The sequence below is a fragment of the Chiloscyllium plagiosum genome, chromosome 4 (genome assembly GCF_004010195.1).
Source record: "Chiloscyllium plagiosum isolate BGI_BamShark_2017 chromosome 4, ASM401019v2, whole genome shotgun sequence".
Classification (NCBI taxonomy): domain Eukaryota; kingdom Metazoa; phylum Chordata; class Chondrichthyes; order Orectolobiformes; family Hemiscylliidae; genus Chiloscyllium; species Chiloscyllium plagiosum.
In genome coordinates, this window is record NC_057713.1 from 102,266,344 (window position 1) to 102,286,752 (window position 20,409).

The window sequence follows — 20,409 nt, forward strand, 5'->3', positions numbered from 1 at the left end:
AGATTATTTGACAGGTCTTTAAAATTGTGGAAGGGACTCAGTCAGCACAATGAGACTAATGCTTCCAGTGATTATGACCTTAAGATGTAGAAGCAGAAGTAGATCATTCAGCCTATTGATTCTGCTCCACCATTCAATGAGATTATGGTTGATCTGATAAATTCTCTTTCCTGCCTTTTCCCTGTAACCCTTTATTCCCTTACTGATTAACAATCTACATCAGCCTTGAATGTAGGTCTCAACAACCCTCTGCAGTAAAGGACAGATTCAATACCCTCTGCGAGAAGAACGTCCTCTCCACTTATTTTAAATGGGCACCCATTTATTCTGAGATTATGCCCTCTGACGCTAAACTCTCCCATAAGGGGAAATAATGTTTTCATTTCTACCCTGTCACGTTCACTAAGAACCTTGTGGGTTTCAATAAGGTTGCCTCTTATTTTTCCAAAATTCTACCGAGTAAAGATCCAACCTACTCAAGCCCTCCTCACAAGACAGTCTCTTCTTATCTGGTAACAGCCTGGTGAACCTTCTTTGGACTTCCAATGTCAGCATATCTTTCCAGAGATAAGGGGCCCCAAAACTATTCACGGTATATCAGCTGTGGTCTGACTCATGCCGCATGTAATTTTAACATAACCTCCCTATTTTTATACTCCAATTCCTTTGAAATGAAGCTCAACATTCCATTCTTTATTACCACTTGAACTTGGATGCTGGCCTTGTGTGATTCAAGGATAGGATGCCCAAATCCATCTGTTCTTTGGTTTCTGCAGTTTTTCTCCATTTAAATAATATTGAGTTCCCCTAATCTTCCTAGCCAAAGTGGTAAACCTAATATTTTCCACATTATATTCCATCTAACAAGTTGTTGCCCATTCACTTAACCTGTTTGCATCCCCCTGCAGACTCTTTGTGTCATCCTCACCATTTGCCTTCCCACCTGTTTTTGTGTCATCGATAAACTTGGCTATACTGCATTCACTTTCCCAATCTAAGTCATTAATATGTACAGTAATGAATTTTGACCCCAGCACTAATATCTGTGGCATTCAACTAATTACAAGATACTATGTTGAAAATGCCCCCATTATTCCCAACTTTGCCTTATATCAATCAGTTAACCAATCCTATATTCATGCTATATCTCCAATACCATGGGCTCTTGTCTAATTCAGGAGCCTAATGTGTGGTATTTTATCAAAAACCATCTGAAATTCAAATATATAATAACTAAATGTATAATATAAATAAATTCAACTAGAAGTCTAGTAAATTTGTCAAGCATAATTTTCCATTCATGAAGCAATGCTGACTCTGCTTATCATATTTCTAAATGCTCTGCTATGACAATCTTTATCATGAACTTCAACATTTTCCTATTAAGCTAACTAGCCTGAAGTATCCTTCCATTTCTAAATACAAGTGTTACATTGACAGTTTTCCAAGCTACTAGGACTTTTTCAGAATCTAAAGATTCCTGGAATATTATATCCAGTGCATCCACAATCTCTGTAACTACTTCCTTTAATATCCTAACATACATACCTTCTCGTCCAGGGGATGTTTCAGCCTTTAGCCCCATTATTTTCCCTAGCACCTTTTCCCTAATGATAGTCATTGTATATATTTCCTCTCCTTCTTTTGATTCTTGACTATTTCATAATTTTGGAATACTACCAATATTTTCTACTGAGAAAACTGATGCAAAGTATTTATCAATTCATTTGCTATTTGCCGGTTCCTAATTATTATTTCCTACTCTCATTCTTCAGAGGGGACCTATGTTTATTTTGGTTTATCTCTTCATTTTTGTATATTTAAAGAAGCTCTTGCTATCCACCTTGATATTTCTTGAATGTTTACCCTCAAAGTTTATATTCTCCTTCTTTATTCATTTTTGATAATTTTTTGTTGGCTTTTAAAACTTTCTGATTCCGCTCTCACACTATTCTAACAGTTAGGAAACTGTAAAGGCCAAAGCTCCTAAATGTTAACCCACTGGCTTCTCATACCAGCTTCACTTGCAGTTTCACCCTCCTGTCCCCTGGTCACAGACCAATTTTGAATTACTTAGCCTGAGGTGTGAGACCATCCTCTCGAGCAAGATGTCAGGTAACTTTTGTCTTCCCTGATGTGACAAAATGACAGCAGCTCAGAGGCCGGCCTCTCAGTCCAGTTTTGAACATACTCCAGCTGCAAATAGTTACTACAGATACATTCGCTATGGCTCACATTGGTAACCAGCAGCAATATATCATTCACCCTGCCATCACTGCTGTATTTGATTTAACTTATAGATTAACTACTCAAGATTCCCTGCTCTTCACTGTAATGATTGTGGGGACTAGAACAAAGAACCATATAAACAAGATTAAAAGCTATGTTACTTGAGAGACAGGACAAAGAATTTCTTCATTTATAATTGTGAATCACGCTAAAAGTGATCACAGAAAAACACTTTCTCTTGGGACAGAATTGAGACCAACTGATATAACATTAAAAAAGAGGTAAACCTGTCAGGAAGGAAGTGTTCAGGAAGTGTTTCTTTCTCTAAAAGGTTTTCAGAACTGGAACACTCCCCTCTTAATTACCTGGATAACATTAATTTTTTTGTTAGAAAATGGTTACGAGACAAAAACAGCTGAATGGAGAGAAGGATACAGATCATCATGATCTAATTGAAGAATACAATAAGATTGAGGAGCTGAATGACTCTGTCTTATTCCTATGTTCCTAGATTACTTGATCCATTGCTGTTAAATAATCTAGGACCATAGGTTTATGTGCAAATTGGCTGCAGTGTTTCCTCATTAAATTACTTCAAAAGTATTTAATTGGCTGTAAAGCACACAAGGACATTCTAAAGCCATGAAAAATTACCCTATATTTGCACGTTCTTCACTCTTTTAGTATTCCTCAACTGAAATACAATTATTGGTAGGATGTAACAATTTGTAAGCAAGAATTTCCAGAAACTTAGGTCATACTGTGCACAAACTCTTAACACTCACTACTGTGGGATACTTAACTAACATGAAAATTGAAGTAGCATTTTAATACCACACAGCAGAACTCTTCACGTGGATACAATTTTTGTTTCTAAAAAGCTAGGCCTTATGTTGTCTGATCAGTGATATACAACCAGTGGTAGAACTTAGCACTGCCAGTTCCAAAAGCAGAACTAATAATTAGGTGACCTGTAATGACGTTGGTAGAAACAGTGAGTTGTGTTGCTATAAGTGTGTGCAAGCTGCCCTTAGTACTCACTTGTAGAGCATAGCTTTGGCCCTTTGTGTTCAGAATTTGGGCAAGGAATATGCATCAGTTTCTAACCATCAGGAAGAGCATGAAAATGGTAAAAAAAATGCTACTTGAGCAGCAATATATTTAAACTTCAGAAAAACAATCAGTAGTTGTATTGGCAAGCCTCAGTTTATTACCAAAGATGTTTCATCTCCTATTGCAGTTAACCAGAGGCCTTAACATGGTATATCAGTTATTTCAACTGCAGCAACCCAATACACCTTCATCAAAGGATGTATTTCCTAAAAGAGTGCCCTTTCTTACGCTGGTTACTTGGTAGATACTAAAATAAATGCTGCTGGTAGTAGGGGCTTAATGTCAAAGAGGAGATCCCAACAGTGCCCAACAAGAGCAGACTCCAGTGTCAGGCACTGACCAATGACTGAAGGAGGTGCAGACAACAAATATCTTTGTGAGCAAACAAGAGCCAGACACAGAGTTAAAGGTATCACAAGAGGCAGGGCAAGATACAGCAAACAATATTAGAGAGAAAAGGAAATTTTGAAATGGTGTTGAACAGTAAACAATTCAAATGGATTAAACCTGGGTCAAAACTTTCCCGTATACAGTCAAGAAATACAATGAAGCTACTTTGACCATTTTCTTACCACAAAAGAGTGAAGAATTCTATTCCCTTTTTAGCACATGGCCTGGAAGTGAATTAGTTTTGTAGCATTTGAACATGTTGCTTAATCCTGAGATTAATTTCCTTGTCCACACTAATCCACCAGAAAGACAGGCTTCTACCATTTTGGAACATTACCAGCCTCCAGCCCTATTACTAGTAAGGCTCGACTATTTTCATCCGTCTCAGGACTTGATGTTTCAAAGGATGAAAGATATTTGAACTAATCCATCAAGCAAGTTTGGCATCAGGAATACAGTGGGCAAACGGCAGTTGGATAGCGAAGAGATACAATGGGAAAAATTTGCTGTTTCCATATCCTTAGGTTTCCTTACATTTTTCTGCATATAGCGGATAACCAACTAAACATATTAAGCAGAACAGTATCCAGGAACCATCTAACCACTACACAAGGGTATGGCTCTATTAGTGACTCTCTTAAACACTCACCGGAAACATAGCTGCTTCTAAAAGTGATGTGGTAATTACTTCTTACCTGGCAAATTTAAATTATAAACTAGATTACCATTCAAAGCTCCATTCCCTTTTTTAAAATATAAATAGACATAGATTTCTATTATCTAAAGTTCAATTCAAGATAAACCAGATGACTTTTTCATTCTACTTTAAAATCTGTTCCAGATGATGCTGCCCTTCCCAACCCTGTTGCCTTCAGTACACGGCCATAACTGCAACACTGACTGTAGAGGAATGAATAAAACTATCAGCAGTTACATCACAATCTCATATTGCAGTGAGTCAAGACACATTTGTGTTCCGTCTATTTATAAATCTACATTGTTTCATACACCATAAGTAGACTTCGGATATAATATTATTCGTTTGAAAATCTTTTAGAACCATTGAGAGTTTTACACTGAAAAAGTGTAACCTACATCGAAGAAATCAAACTATACTTGAGTATTATAGAATCATAGAGATGTACAGCACGGAAACAGACCCTTCGGTCCAACCTGTCCATGCCGACCAGATTTCCCAACACAATCTAGTCCCACCTGCCAGCACCCGACCCATATCCCTCCAAACCCTTCCTATTCATATACCCATCCAGATACCTTTTAAATGTTGCAATTGTACTAGTTTCCACCAATTCCTCAGGCAGCTCATTCCATACACGTACCACCCTCTGCATGAAAAAGTTGCCCCGAGGTCTCTTTTATATTTTTCCCCTCTCACCCGAAACCTATGCCCTCTAGTTCTGGACTCTCCCACCCCAGGGAAAAGACTTTGTCTATTTAACCTATCCATGCCCCTCATGATTTTGTAAACCTCTAAAAGGTCACCTCTCAGCCTCCGACACTCTAGGGAAAACAGCCCCAGCCTGTTCAGCCTCTCCCTATAGCTCAAATCCTCCAATCCTGGCAACATCCTTGTAAATCTTTTCTGAACCCTTTCAAACTTCACAATATCTTTCCGATAGGAAGGAGACCAAAACTGCATGCAATAGTCCAATAGTGGCCTAACCAATGTCCTGTACAGCCACAACATGACCTCACAACTCCTGTACTCAATACTCTGACCAATAAATGAAAGCATACCAAATGCCTTCTTCACTATCCTATCTACCTGCAACTCCACTTTCAAAGAGCTATGAACCTACACTCCAAGGTCTCTTTGTTCAGCAACAGTCCCGAGGACCTTACCATTAAGTGTCTAAAGTCCTGCTAAGGTTTGCTTTCCCAAGATGCAGCACCTCACGTTTATCTAAATTCACTCCATCTGCCATTTCTCAGCCCATCGGCCCATCTGATCAAGATTCCATTGTAAAATGAGATAACCTTCTTCACTGTTTGTAAATATTAGGGTAGCAAGCATTGCAACTACCCTATTGGTGAAGGTCAAGTACAGTTATTTCCAGATGTCAACTCACTTCAAGTCAGCTAGTTCGGTAATCAAAAGCACCAGTATTGGGAAGCAGAGATTTTGCTGGGAAGGGCTGAATCTGCATCATCCTGGGGTCCAAAGTACGAGTGAATCAAATACTGGAGCTGTGAATAGGATTTTAAACTAAATGTGCGGATATCTGTTGTATGGAAAATTATGGAAATGGGGAGGTCTCAGGAGCGGTTACTAAGTTTACAGAATAAATAATAGGACAGACCGTACTGAAAGGGTCAGGAATCTAACTTTAGGCACAGCAGATAAGGGGACAAACGTGAGAAGAGGGACAGGCAATACAGGACTGAAGGTGCAGTATACGGAACAAGGTAAATGAGCTTGTAATGCAGATTGATATTGGCAGATACAATGTTTGGGAATCACGAAGACGTGACTGTTAGGGGATCAGGGCTGGGAATTAATTATCAGAGGAGGCACATCCTATCAAAGGACAGGCAGATGGGCAGAGGGCAGAGGTTGCCTTGGTAATAAAACATTTAATTAAATTGATAGCAAGAAGTGATACAGCATTAGAAAGCGGAGAATCTGTGTAGGTAGAGCTGAGGATCTGCAAAGGTAAAAAAACACCTGACTGGAATTATGCACAGGCCTCCTAGCAAGATGTGGGGAAGAAAATAAGTCAGGATGTAGAAAAGGCATGTAAGAAAGGTAATATTACTATAATCAGAGGGGTCTCCAATATCAAGATGGACTGGGAAAATAAGTTTGGTAGCGGATCGCAAGAAAAGGAATTTGTGGAATGTCTGCAGATGATTTTGTGGAGCAGCTTGTTGTAGAGCCCATTAGGGAACAGACAATTCTGGATTTAGTGATCTGTAATGAAGCATACATGAATAGGGAGCTTAAGGTGAAGGAATCCCCAGGGGACAATGACCATAAATGATAGAATTCACTCTGCAATTTGGGAAGGAGAAGCTGGAATCAGGTGTAACAGTATTACAATTCAATAAAGATAACTACAAAGACATGAGAGAGGAGCTGACCAGCATTGATGGGAACAGAAGCCTAGCAGGAAAGATGATCAAACGGCAATCACAGGAGTTTCTGAGGTTAATCCAGGAGGGACAGCAGAAACCATCCCAAGGAAGAAGAAACACACTAAGAGCTGGATGAGGCAACCACAGGTGACAAGGGTAGTCAGAGACAGCATAAAATCAAAAGGAAAATCCTACAATATGGTGAAGATTAGTAGGAAGCCAGAGGATTGAGAAGTATGTAAAAACCAGCAATGGATAAAAAAGCTATGGGGGGGTGAAATATCAGAGTAATTAGCTAGTAATGTAAAAAAGATTGCAAGTGAGGTTGTAGGTTCGTTCGGTAAGTTGTGTGCTTTTCAGCAGATGTTTTGTCGCCTCACTAGGTGACTTTGTCAGTGTGTCTATGATAAAGTGTTGATGGTCTATCCCACCTAGTATTTATGCGCCTCTGTTTTTTGGTACTTCTGGTTCTGTATGAGTACTTTGTATTTGGGGTCTAGTTCAATGTTTTTATTGACTGAGTTCCGGTTGGAATGCCAGGCTTCAAGAAATTCTCTCGGGTAACTCTGTTTTGCCTGTGCCATTGGTATATCATTGATTAGACTGTAAACTTGTCCATTGAATGTAAAGTGAGTAGTGAGGCATAAGTCCAGACCACCAAGACTTTATCAAAGACATGCTGACAATGTCACCGAGCGAGATGACACAATGTGTGCAGAAAAACACACCAGTCGGCAATTAAGCCTACAGCCTCAGCCACAACCTAAGCTACAAACCTCTTAGCAACTCTAAAGATTGCAAGTGTTATGTTAAATATGTAAAAGGTAAATGAGAGGCAAGAGTGGACATTGAACTGCTGTAAAATGAGGCTAGTGAAGTAGTAATGGGGAACAAAGAAATGACGGAGAGGCGAATAGGTACTTTACATTAGTTTTCACACTGGAAGACACCAGCAGCATACTAGCACTACAAGAGAGTCAGGGGCAGAGGTGAGGCTAGTAACAATCACTCAGGAGATGGTTGCTGGGGAATCTGAAAGGTCTGCACACTCTGAACACCTGGAGCAGATGGACTAAACCTAAGAGTTCAGGAAAAATCTGAGGAGATGCATTGGTGGTGATCTTTCAGCAATCATTGGAGTCAGGGGATATCTCGAGGCCTGGAAAATGAATTAATGTAACATCCCTGTTAAGAAGGGAAGATGCAGAATACAGGAAACTATGACCTTGATCATTGGTAAGATTTTAGAATTCATTATTAATGATGAGATTGCAGAGTACTTGAAAGTTCATGTAAGATATGCCTTGAGTCAGCACAGCTTTGTCAATGGGAGGTTATAGAGTCGAAGATGTACAGCATAGAAACAGAACCTTCGGGTCCAACTCGTCCATGCTAACCAGATATCCTAAATTAATCTAGTCCCATTTGCCAGCACTTGGCCCATATCCCTCTAAAGTCTTCCTATTCATATACCTAGCCAAGTGCCTTTTAAATATTGTAATTGCACCAGCCTCTTCCACTTCCTCTGGCAGCTCATTCCATTCCATACATGCATCACCCTCTGTGTGAAAACGTTGCCTCTTAGATCCTTTTTAAATCTTTCCCCTCTTACCCAAAACTGTTTCCCTCTAGTTCTGGACCACCTCCCATGCCTTCGCACCCCCCCCCACCCCCACCCCCAACCCCACACCCCACACCCCAGGGAAAAGACTTGTCTATTTACCCTAATCAGGCCCCTGATGATTTTATAAACCTCTATGTTGTCACCCCTCAGCCTCCGATGCTCCAGGGAAAACAGCCTCAGTCTATTCAGCCTCTCCCTATAGCTTAACCCTGGCAATATCCTTGTTGATCTTTTCTAAACCCTTTCAAGTTTCACAATATTCTTCCTATAGGAGGAAGACTAGAATGGCACACAATATTCCAAAAATGGCCTAACCAATGTCCTATACAGCCCTCAACATGACCTCCCAACTCCTATACTCAATTCTCTGACCAATAAAGTTAAAAATCACACAACACCTGGTTATAGTCCAACAGGTTTATTTGGAAGCACTAGCTTTCTGAGTCCTGCTCCTTCATCAGGTAGCTGTGGAGCAGGACCATAAGATACAGAATTTATAGCAAAAGATTACAGTGCCATGCAATATTTTAAGAGGACAAGAATACAAGAGCAGAAATGTACTGCTGAGACTGTATATGGCTCTGGTCAGACGACATTTGGAATACTGTCAGTGGGTTCAGTCCCCGCATCTAAGGAAAGATGTGCGGGCCTTAGAGGGGGGTCCAGAGGAGGTTTACAACAATTATCCTGAGGATGGAGAGTTTGTCATATGATGAGTGGGTCTGTACTCACTGTAGCTTAGGAGGATAAGAGTTGGGGGGTGGGGGGGGGGGTTTCATTGAAACATACAGAATATTGAATGGCCTGTATACAGTGGATGTAGAGAAGATTTGTCCACTATTAGGAGCGTCTAAGTTCCGAGGGTACAGCCTCAGAGTGAAGAGATGGCCCTTTAAAACTGAGGCGAAGAGAAATTTCTTCTGCCAGAGGGTGGAACCTCAATGCCACCATGCATTGTGGAGGCCAAGTCATAGAGTGTATGTAAGACAGAGATAGATCGGTCTTTGATTGGTAAAGCAATCAATGCTCACAGAGAAAAGGCAGAGGAATGGAACTGAGAAACATATCAGCCATGATTGAACGGTGGAGCAGATTGGATAGTCCGAATAGCCTAATTCTGCTCCAATATTTTATAATCTTTAATGTTGAAATGAAAGATGAACTACATCTTTTAACAAACATAGCATCTTTTACCAAACACAGGAAGATAGCAATGCATTCACATCAGTTATCATATGAAACAGAATCATAGAATGGTTCTAGCACAAGAGACAGTCATTTGGCCCATCACTTCAGTGTTAGGTCTCCGCAAAGGCAGCTCACCTTGTATCCCTCCATTTTCTTTCCCAACTACCCTGCAATTTTCTGCATTCAGATAATTATCCACTTCCATTTTAAAAGCCACAATTGAATCTGCCTCCACTATATTCTTCGGCAATGCATTCCAGATCCTAACCATTCTCTGCACATAGAAATTCTTCATGTTGCCATCGCTTCCTTTACTAATCACTTTAAATTAGTGTCCTCTGGTTCTTGATCTGTTCACCAGTAGGAACAGTTCCTTCCTTTCTATTGCTACACTATTAATCTAGAAACTCAATTAATGTTCTGGAGACGTGAGTTCAAATCCTGCCTCAGTAGAATTCAATTTTAAAAGGTCTGGAATTAAGAATCTACTGATGACCAAGAAATTATGCTAATATCCTCCAGAGAAGGAAATTTACCATCCTCACCTAGTCCATCCTCATCCTTATGTGACTCCAGAACCACAGCAATTTGGTTGACTCTCAACTGCCCTCTGAAATGGCCTAGCAAACCACTCAGTTCAAAGACAGGCATGGACTGACAATAAATCCTGACTAGTCAGTGACATCTATGTCGCATGAGAGAATTTTAAAAAATCAAAGCTGGAAAAATCTCTTCTCAATCTCTTCTCCAATAGCACAGCCCAGACTTCACAATCTACACACACAAGCAAAATTTCTCATTCTTGCAACCATTCTTGTAAATTATTTCTGTCTCCTTTTTAATTCCTTTGCATTCTTACTAAAACATGGTGCCTAAAGTTTGCTACAATAGTCCAGATGAGACCAAACCAGTGTTTAATGCAGCTTCATCAAAATTCCATGGTTTTTGTGTTAGATTAGATTACATTACAGTGTGGAAACAGGCCCTTCGGCCCAACAAGTCCACACCGACCCACCGAAGCGCAACCCACCCATACCCCTACATTTATCCCTTACCTAACACTACAGGCAATTTAGCATGACCAATTCACCTGACCTGCACATCTTTGGACTGTGGGAGGAAACCGGAGCACCCGGAGGAAACCCACGCAGACACGGGGAGAACGTGCAAACTCCACACAGACAGTCGCCTGAGGCGGGAATTGAACCCGGGTCTCCGGCGCTGTGAGGCAGCAGTGCTAACCACTGTGCCACCGTGCCACCCACAATTTCTATTTGGAAAAATCAGGCACTTTATTAATAATACTCTTAATCTACCCTGCCACCTTCAATGACTTGTTTATCTAAACCCTGAGTTCTCTTGCCACTCCACCAACTTTAGAATTGTATCCTTTGTTTTTTTCAATTCCTCTCTCTTTCTTCCAAAAAGAATCAGTTCATAATCTTCTCCATTGAATTTCATCTGCTACCAGCTTGCTTATTCTACAAGCCAGTCTGTACCTTTTTATGGTTTAAACCTAGTTCACAATGCTTCACAATACATGGTTCACAAATTTTGGAGCTGTGCCCTATACACTAAAGTCTAATTCATTAACACATATAAAGAAAAGCAAACTTGATCCTGGGGAAGCCCAATGTGAAGTTATCATCCCCTGCCCACCATCCCCCACAATTACTCTTTTTCTTTATTCTTTCATGGGATAAAAGGCGTTGCTGGCAAGCATGTTGCCAACTCTAACAGCTCTTGAATTAAATAGCTTTTTAGGCCACTTCAGAGATCAATTAAGAGTCAACCAATTGCTGTGGATCTGGAATCACATGTAGGCTCAATCAGGTAAGGATGGTAGATTTCCTTCAAATTAGTGAATTAGATGGGTGTTTATAATAATCAATGTCAGCATCACCAAGACTACCGGATATTCCAGCTTTATTAATTGGTATTAAATACCACCAGCTGCCACTTGTGGGTGGCACGGTGGCACAGTGGTTAGCACTGCTGCCTCACAGCGCCTGGAACCCGGGTTCAATTCCCGCCTCAGGCGACTGACTGTGTGGAGTTTGCACGTTCTCCCCGTGTCTGCGTGGGTTTCCTCCGGGTGCTCCGGTTTCCTCCCACAGTCCAAAGATGTGCAGGTCAGGTGAATTGGCCATGCTAAATTGCCCGTAGTGTTAGGTAAGGGGTAAATGTAGGGGTATGGGTGGGTTGCGCTTCGGCGGGTCGGTGTGGACTTGTTGGGCCGAAGGGCCTGTTTCCACACTGTAATGTAATCTAATCTAATTTAATCACTGTGGGATTTGAATCCATGTAACCATAGCATTATCGTGGGCATATGGAAGACTTATCCAGTAATATATGTACTATACCAGTACTCTCCTGATCACATATATACAATGATTATAGTGACTTAACACCAGAACATTAGAATGATTAGTGTGTGAAAAGCAATAACTATGGAACACTTTGGAGTAACTATTAAATAATTTTTTAAACATACTAACCTGTCGGTATGTTCCATCCAGTAAAGTATCCAGATTGCGTAGAGGTGTAGGAGTTTTGTCTTTGAAATGTGTTAAAAGTCGGCGTTGAATAGCCCTGTACTGCACAGCCCTTTCTGAAAGAAGCTCCTTATATTTTTCAGCATTTATCCGCAACTACAAAAATAACAGAGAGGACCTCACTCTGGTCTGTTTTTTCAAACATAAAATTAAAAACTGCTCTTTGAGCTGAGTACATTTGCACAGAATAGAAAATAAAATTAATCTATGACATTATCTCACTATGATAGCAATATAATTAATGTTAAGCTAAGACAAACAGACCTCAAAATGACGATCGATTAGTTGAAAGTATTCCTGCAAAGGAAGAGGTCCGGGGAACATGCACCTGAAGTCTTTGGCTTCTTCCCTCACAAAATATTCTTCTAAACGCTGAATAAGTTCTTTTGTTATTAGCCAGAGGTCTTCAAATTGATCACATTGGATTCTGTACCGGCCTAAAATGTTGAATTAAAATACATAAAATGTTTCTTCCTGCAAACTCATTTGAACAGAAAGAGAATTGCAAAGGTTTTCAGTCACTTTTACTACATTACAGACTACAAATTTTATTTGTCACTGATATATAATGTTCCTTGGAGTTCAAATATATTCCTAATTGTGCTGCAATTCTTAAAGGCAGTAATATTTTTAAACATTTATGTTATTTATCATCGTCATGTTCATTATAGGTCCAAAATTTCCTTCAGAAAATGTCATAATAAGAAGTGTCATTTGTATAATTATCAGTATGTAATAATTCATATTTAATACTTTTCTAAAGAATGTAATTGAGTAAGTGTAAGATTGTAACTTCACTTCAAATACCATGTAACAAACCAATTCAAGAAAACTTATTTTCTTCTCTGCTTCAACCCGACAGATCACCATTTGCAATCATTTGATGGATCTTAAGATAATGTAATCACGCTCAACTTACAAAGGAAAGTCTGGCAACACTCAGAAGAGAATCAGAGCTCGGAAACACTATTGCCTGGAATATTCATGAGTACTGGAAAAACTGAAGGAACTAAAATCAGACAAATGCCAAGCACCTGATGGCCTTTATCCTGAGGTCCTTTAAGAGTTAACTGCAGTTAGAATGGATGTATCAGTTATGAATTTCCAGCATTCCCTAAATTCTACTACAATCCCAGCAGATTGGAAGTTAACCAATGTAACACTGCTATTCAATAAAGGAGGGAGAAAAAAGTTGGTTAACTTGACATTGGCAATTGGGAAAATGCTAGAATCCATAATTAAGGGAGTCTTAACAATGTGCTAAGAAAATTATAATCTGATCTAGTACAATCAACATGGTTGTATGCAAGGAAAGTCATTGGAAAATTTATTAGAGTTTGTTTTTGAGAATGGAACTAGTAGATATCACATAATTGAACTTCCAAGAAGTATTTGAGGCAATGTGAATGCAAAGATAACTTTTTTTGAACTGTGGACTAAAAATGGGAATACATATTGCATTAAACTGTGGAAACTGTGTAAGAATTTTACTTGTTCTAAAGCAAATTACTGGAGTATATTATGAATTATACATATAAAGTTGCCTTAATGCAGCAGTGAGGGGGGAAATCAGAAAAATCTGCATCACTTATGTTCAAGGCAATTCTGCCCAGAGACTGTCTTTTGATTGGCTTTTCAAATATCCACTTCGGTTAAAAAGGGGGGAAGAGCAGATTATTATCTGAAATCACTATAAATTGAGAGAGGAAATGTGCAATGAATTCTGGGTGTCCTTGTACATCAGTCACTGAAGGTAAGCATGCAGGTGGTAAAGATGGCAGATGAATGTTGGTGTTCATAGCAAGAGGATTTCATACGAGAGCAGGGATGTCTTGCTGTAATTATACAGGACACTGTTGAGATTACAACTGGAATATTGTGCGCCGTTTTGGTCTCGTTATCTGAGGAAGGATGTTCTTGCTATGGAGGGAGTGGAGTCAAGATTTTCCAGATTGATTACTGTAAAGGTAGGGCTGATGTATCGGGAGAGATTGAATCAGTTAGGAGTAAGTTTGCTAGAGTTCAGATGAATGAGGGGGAATCTCATAGAATCCTATAGAATTCTAACAGGACTGGACAGGATATATGCAAGAAGGATTCTCCTGATGGGGAGGTTGTCCAGAACCAAGAGTCACAGTCGAAGGATACAGGGTAAAATGTGAAAGGAGAATTTTTTCTCTCAGAGTGGTGAGCCAGTGGAATACATTACCACAGAAAGCAGTCAAGCTCAAAACATTGTACAGTTTCAAGGAGTTGAACATAGCACTTAGGGCTAAAGGGATCAATTAATATGGGGGGAAGTCAGGAAGAGGCTATTGAGTTGGGTGATCAGCCATGATCATAATGAATGGCAGAGCTGACTCGAACAATCGAATGGCTTAAATCTGCTCCTGATTCTATATGTTTCTGATACAGTAGAAACATCTAGCTTCCATGGAGAAAGCATCCATTAGTCTTTCTCTCTCTTCTGGATAGAGAAATAAAAGAAAATCCCAAGTGGCCAGCTACTGTCCATCAACTTTCCCCTGGAAGCTGTTTTTTTTCTGCAAATTATGTGAAAAGAGGAAAGGGAAAACAACCTATCGAGATACAACCTATACTGACCTCTCAACCAGTAAATGAAATACTGAGAATCTATATACACACAGTCTCGTGCTATAAGCAAAAAGTCAGAAGCAATTGAAAGGAACAGAAAGAAAACAACTCATCAACATCCATATTCTGAACTAGTGCTATCAAGCAGTTTTATCCCTGGCTTTGTTTTGTTCATCCACAATATTCATGCTTGCCTGTGTTTGTGGTCTGTCCATATGTGAATGGGAATTTTTAAAAGGGATAACATTAATGTTCTCAGTAATACATTAGCAATTCACCTTGTCTACATTTTACTGATGGTTAAAATCACAGTTGATTACAATAAATAGTTTTTTTTTGCTCATGGGAAAAAAACCCGTGTCCTTTAATTTAACCTAAATTAGACAGTTCAGTAGAATTGGGCCATTTGGTGATCTAATCAAATTTTCACATTTGTGACAACTCCATGAATATGGGACTTGATTTCTAGTGCATTACTCCAATGAGTCCTGACACCATATAAAACATTAATGTGTAACATAGGACTCATCAAATTAGGGATAACAGGAAGATTATGTGTAAGGTTATGAGTGATCTTCCAACCAGTAGCTGTAACTAATGGAGTAACACAAGGATCAATAAGCCTCAGCTATTTACAACATGTAAGAATGACTTAAATGAAGAAAGTGAGAGTGGTGTATCCAAATTTTTTGACAATACAAAACTGGGTGGGAATGAGAGAGAAGACACAAAGTGACTGCAAAAAGAATTCAGGTTAGAAAATTGGGAAACAAAGTGGCAGATGGAGGATAATGTACAGAACGACGATGTTATTCACTTTCATCCAAACAGTAAAAGAATATTTTCATAGGCATGAAACTTTGAAATGTTGATTCTCAGACAGACTTGGGTTCACTCATACAAGGAACACAGGTACATAAAGTAATGGTTTATGCAATTGCTATTTAGGCTCTCCTTGCAAAAGGTTTGAATCTCAAGAATAAAAAGTGCAGCAATTGTACAAGGCTTTGGTGAAACTACACCTGGAACACGAGGAGTAGAATGTCAGAGCAGGCTTGAAGAACCAGATGGCCAATAACTGGTCCTTTTTTATATACTCTTACGTAAATATAATAGCCCCTGATGGATGTGTAAAGCAAGGAAGAGGCACAATCCATGAATCAAACCATAAGACACAGGAGATGAAATAGGCCTTTCGACCAATCACATCCTCTTCACCAAACAATGAGATCAAGGGCTATCTGACAATCCTCAATTTCACTTTTCCCCATAAACCTTGATCCCCTTACAGATTTAAAATCTGTCTGTCTGAGCCTTGAATATTTCTAACTACCCAGCCTCAACAACCCTCTGTAGTAAAGGATTTCCAAAACTCGATATCCTCAGAAGAAAATAAACCCTCCTCATCTCTGTCTTAACTGAGTAATCCCCTATTCCAGGGGTAACAACCTTTTTACGTCTACCCTATCAAGCTCCCTAAAACTCTCATATGTTTTAATAAAGCTACCTTTCATTCTTCTAGAACAGCTTGACACCAAGAACAGTTACATAAGAATCCTATTCATTGACTACAGTTCAGCCTTCAACATTATTATCCCCTCAAGACTGATTACTAAACTTAGTGATTTCAGACTAAAACCCCACTCTCTGCAACTGGATCCTCAGTTTCATGACCCATAAGTCACAATCAGTGATGACTGGGGACAATATTTCATCCTCACTTACATTCAACACTGGATCCCCCAGGGGTGCGTACTCAGCACCCTACGGTACTCACTGTATATCCATGACCGTATCGTCAAATACCAGACTAATGCCATTTACAAGTTTGCTGATGACACCACCACAGTCGGTCGAATTTCAGATGGCGACAAAACAGACTACAGACAGGAGGTGGAAGACCTGGAAAAGTGGTGCACTGAGAACAACCTAGCTCTCAGCTGGCAAAACCAAGGAACGCTTTATTGACTTACAGTGGGATGTTACACATGCCCGCCTACACGTTAACAGCACAGAGGTGGAATAAGTTAAGTGTGTCAAGGTCCTGGGAGTGGTCATCCATAACAAGCTTTCTTGGACTCTTCATGAGAACACACTGGTTAGAAAGGCCCAACAATGTCTCTTCTTCCACATGCAGCTGAGGAAATTTGGCATGACTGCGAATACTCTTGCCAACTTTTGTAGGTGCACCATTGAGAGCATTCCGTCTGGATGTAGCGCTATCTGGTATCGCAACTGTACCATTCAAGAGCGGAGACGGTTACAGAGAATGGTGAACTCGGCCTGGACAATCACAAAGGTCAACCTCCCATCTATAGAATCCATTTACCAGGCCCGCTGTCAAGGAAAGGCCGCCAGCATTCTCAAAGATCCATCCCACTTTGGCAATATTTTTCTACAACCTTTACCATCGGGGAGAATGTACAGAAGCCTGAACACATGCACCAGCCAGTTTCAAAACAGTTTCTACCCTATGTTGTTAGAATACTGAATAGTCTCACAAACTCTTAACATTTGCCTGTACCTGTGTTTTTGTTTTTGCTGCTGTTTACCTATTATTTACTTATCTATGCTACTTAACTCTGTGATCTGCCTGTATTGCTCGCAAGACAAAACTTTTCACTATACCTTGGTACACGTGACAATAAATTCAATTCAATTTAATTCTAAAATTCAATGAATATCAGCCCAATATTCAAACTTCCTCATAAGAAAATCCCTCCATAGCCAGGATCAACCTAGTGAGCCTTCCCTGGATTGACTCCAATGCCAGTATGTCTTTCCTCAGATAAAGAGACCAAACTGTTCATAATTTTCTCGGTATGGTACAACTTGTGCCTTATTTATTTTTAAGCAGAACTTCTCTATTTTTATACTCCAATCCTGTTGAAATAAAATCCAAAATCTATTTGCCTTCGCTGAACCTGCATGCTAGCCTTTTCTGATTATATGGAAGCTACCACAATCCTTGCGTGCCACAGTTTTCTGCAGTATTTTTCTATTTAAATAATATTCAGCTTTTCTATTCATCCTGCCAAAGTGTATAGAAGAGAATCATAGAATCCCTACAGTGTGGAAATAGGCCATTCAGCCCAACAAGTCCACACTGACCTTCTGAAGAGTAAACCGCCCAGATCAATTCCCCTTTCCCTATTACCCTTGACTAATGCATCTAACCTGTACATATTTGGATTGTGGGAGGAAACCGGAGCACCCAGAGAAAACCCACACAGACATGGGGAGAATGTGCAAACTCCACACAGCCAGTCCCCCGAAGCTGGAATCGAACACAGGTCCCTGGCAATGTGAGGCAGCAGTGCTAACCACTTAGCCACTGTGCCGCCATAATCTCATATTTTTCCACATTATATTCCATCTGCAAAGTTTTTGCCCTCTCACTTAATCACTATATCCCTCTCAGTTCCCAACATTAATCTCCCTGTAATCACGTCTATGTAATGGCTATTGGATCAAATCTATTAAGCTCTATTTGTGCCATCAATTCATTTATTGTGTTCCAAATACTAAGTGCATTTAAGTAAAGAACAATTAACTTGCCTTTATACCATTTTCCTCCCCTTAATGCTACTTGCTGATTTTTAAAAATGTTTCGTACACTCTGTCCCTGCCTGTCCAAATCTGGTTTTATGACCTAAGTAGATGCCCTGTAATGCTGATATATCCTTTTGTTTCATAAGCTAAGGTAATCCCTCTCCAAGAATCATCACCCCGCCTCACCCCCAACCCCCCCACAGCTCCCCCTTATTTAATTTAAAGTATTCTCTACGATCCTAGATTCACTAAGACACTGGTCCCAGCACAGTTCAAGTGAAGCCCATCCCACTGGAATTGCTGCCTTTTATCCTAGTGCCAGAGCCCCCATGAACTAAAACACATTGTACAAACGCAGGGCTAAGGCTCTTCACATACTAGCCCTGGGTCCCTATACCTGCCTCACTTGCAGACACAACCTTCTGTCTCTGATCTTAGACCAAATTTGAATTATCCAGTCGAACTGCCTGCCGCAACAAAGTTAACAGTTATTTTATCCCCTCCCTAATGTGGCATAATCGGTCCAGCTCCTCTGAAATTCCTTGAGCTGCAAATATTTATGTGTTCACTCTGGATTGTCATGATGCACTGGAGCCCTGGATCACAGCAGAGACACACAGCTCAGTGAGCAGAACCATCTTGAAGTAGTAACATAGGATTGAAATGAGGCCATTTAACCCTCGAGCCTGTTTCACCACAATTGAAATACATTATATTTTTATCCAACTCAAGTCAATTGTTGCATAACCTTTAATAATTCCACCCAACAAAAAAAACTGATAAGTTTTGAAATTTTCAATTGAACTCTAGTCTTTACAGCCTTTCAAGGGAGAGGGTTCCAGAATTTCATTTGTGTAAAGATGTTATTCTGAAATGAACCCTGAATATCCTGACTCTGATTTTAAGTTTCAGTTCAATTTATCTGTACTCCTCACAACCCATTACCCCTCTGGGAAATAGTTTCTTCTTATCTAATTTGTTGAATCCTTCAATCATATTAAATAGCTCAATTTGATCACCATAATGTTTCATAATGAAAAAAGTAATATGCATTTCTTTCTAGTGCCCCTGTGCTGTACCCACCCCAGAACTTATGTATCTTACCTAAGATGGAATACAATAATGCAGCATTTAGTTACCCATCTCTCTAGCTCAGGTTTTGTTGCCATCAGCAGATACCTTACTTTGTCCCAAAATGCAACGCTCCGAGATGTCCTGCTATGCTGAACATCAATTATCTGTAGTCCAACTGCTGAAGTACAATTTACAAGTGAAGGAGCACATCAGAACCTAAGGCTGATGAAGAAGGGAAGGCTAACTTGAAGTTGAGCCACTTGTGATATTTTTAATGTTGTTCCCTTACTGGAGTATTAAACTGAGGGTTCTGCAAGAGGAGGAAATGAAATATTCCTTTATGCAGTGCCCCTGTTAAATGGCAACTGAGCTTGGCTGCAATTTTGGATGGACAAACTATGTTGGCGTCTGCCATTTCACTGCTGGCTGACATAGAAACCCTTATAATGTTTATTTCAAATTTTTCTGCAAGAGAAGTAGTTTTCTCAGTGGAAGCTACAATGATAAATTACATTACCAATCAATTCAAGGGTTATTGGTAGTCCCTGGATGCAGTATAAGATGAAAATGATTATTAATGTTGCAACCTAATTGTCCTGTAATAATGTTTTACTCGAAAGGAAACCTGGGGATTTTTCAAAATTGGCTTGTAGATAATGATAATGCAACTTTCCCACAGATTTCAAGAAAAGGTGTAATTTGCACATAATTCATGTGTTGTTTCAAGTTGCTTTTCCAAATAAGGTAATATTGGAAAGAAGCTTACATCATAAGCTATTCAAGATCACTATAACTCATTATAAACTGCTCTCTGCAGTCAAACTCTGTTATAGCAAATATTGAGAAATATAAATAAAGTTCTCTCATTCAATACTTTTGTTACAAATCACACAATACCAGATTATAGTCCAACAAGTTTATTTGAAATCACAAGCTTTTGGAGCGGCACTCCTTCGTCAGGTCCTGATGGAAGAGCGCCACTCTGAAAGCTCA

General features: G+C 39.7%; 1 protein-coding gene across 8 annotated transcripts in view; it reads right to left on the minus strand.

The window, feature by feature from the left end:
- The window catches only part of bbs9 (Bardet-Biedl syndrome 9), a 529,891-nt gene that overhangs the window by 371,859 nt on the left and 137,623 nt on the right, over positions 1–20,409 (minus strand). For all 8 annotated transcript variants that reach the window (XM_043688773.1, XM_043688772.1, XM_043688769.1 and 5 more), the window contains 2 exons: positions 12,460–12,632; positions 12,139–12,291 (listed from right to left, as the gene is read on the minus strand). In XM_043688773.1, the coding sequence (XP_043544708.1) occupies positions 12,139–12,291; positions 12,460–12,632 (326 nt within the window). The remainder of the gene's footprint in view (positions 1–12,138; positions 12,292–12,459; positions 12,633–20,409) is intronic.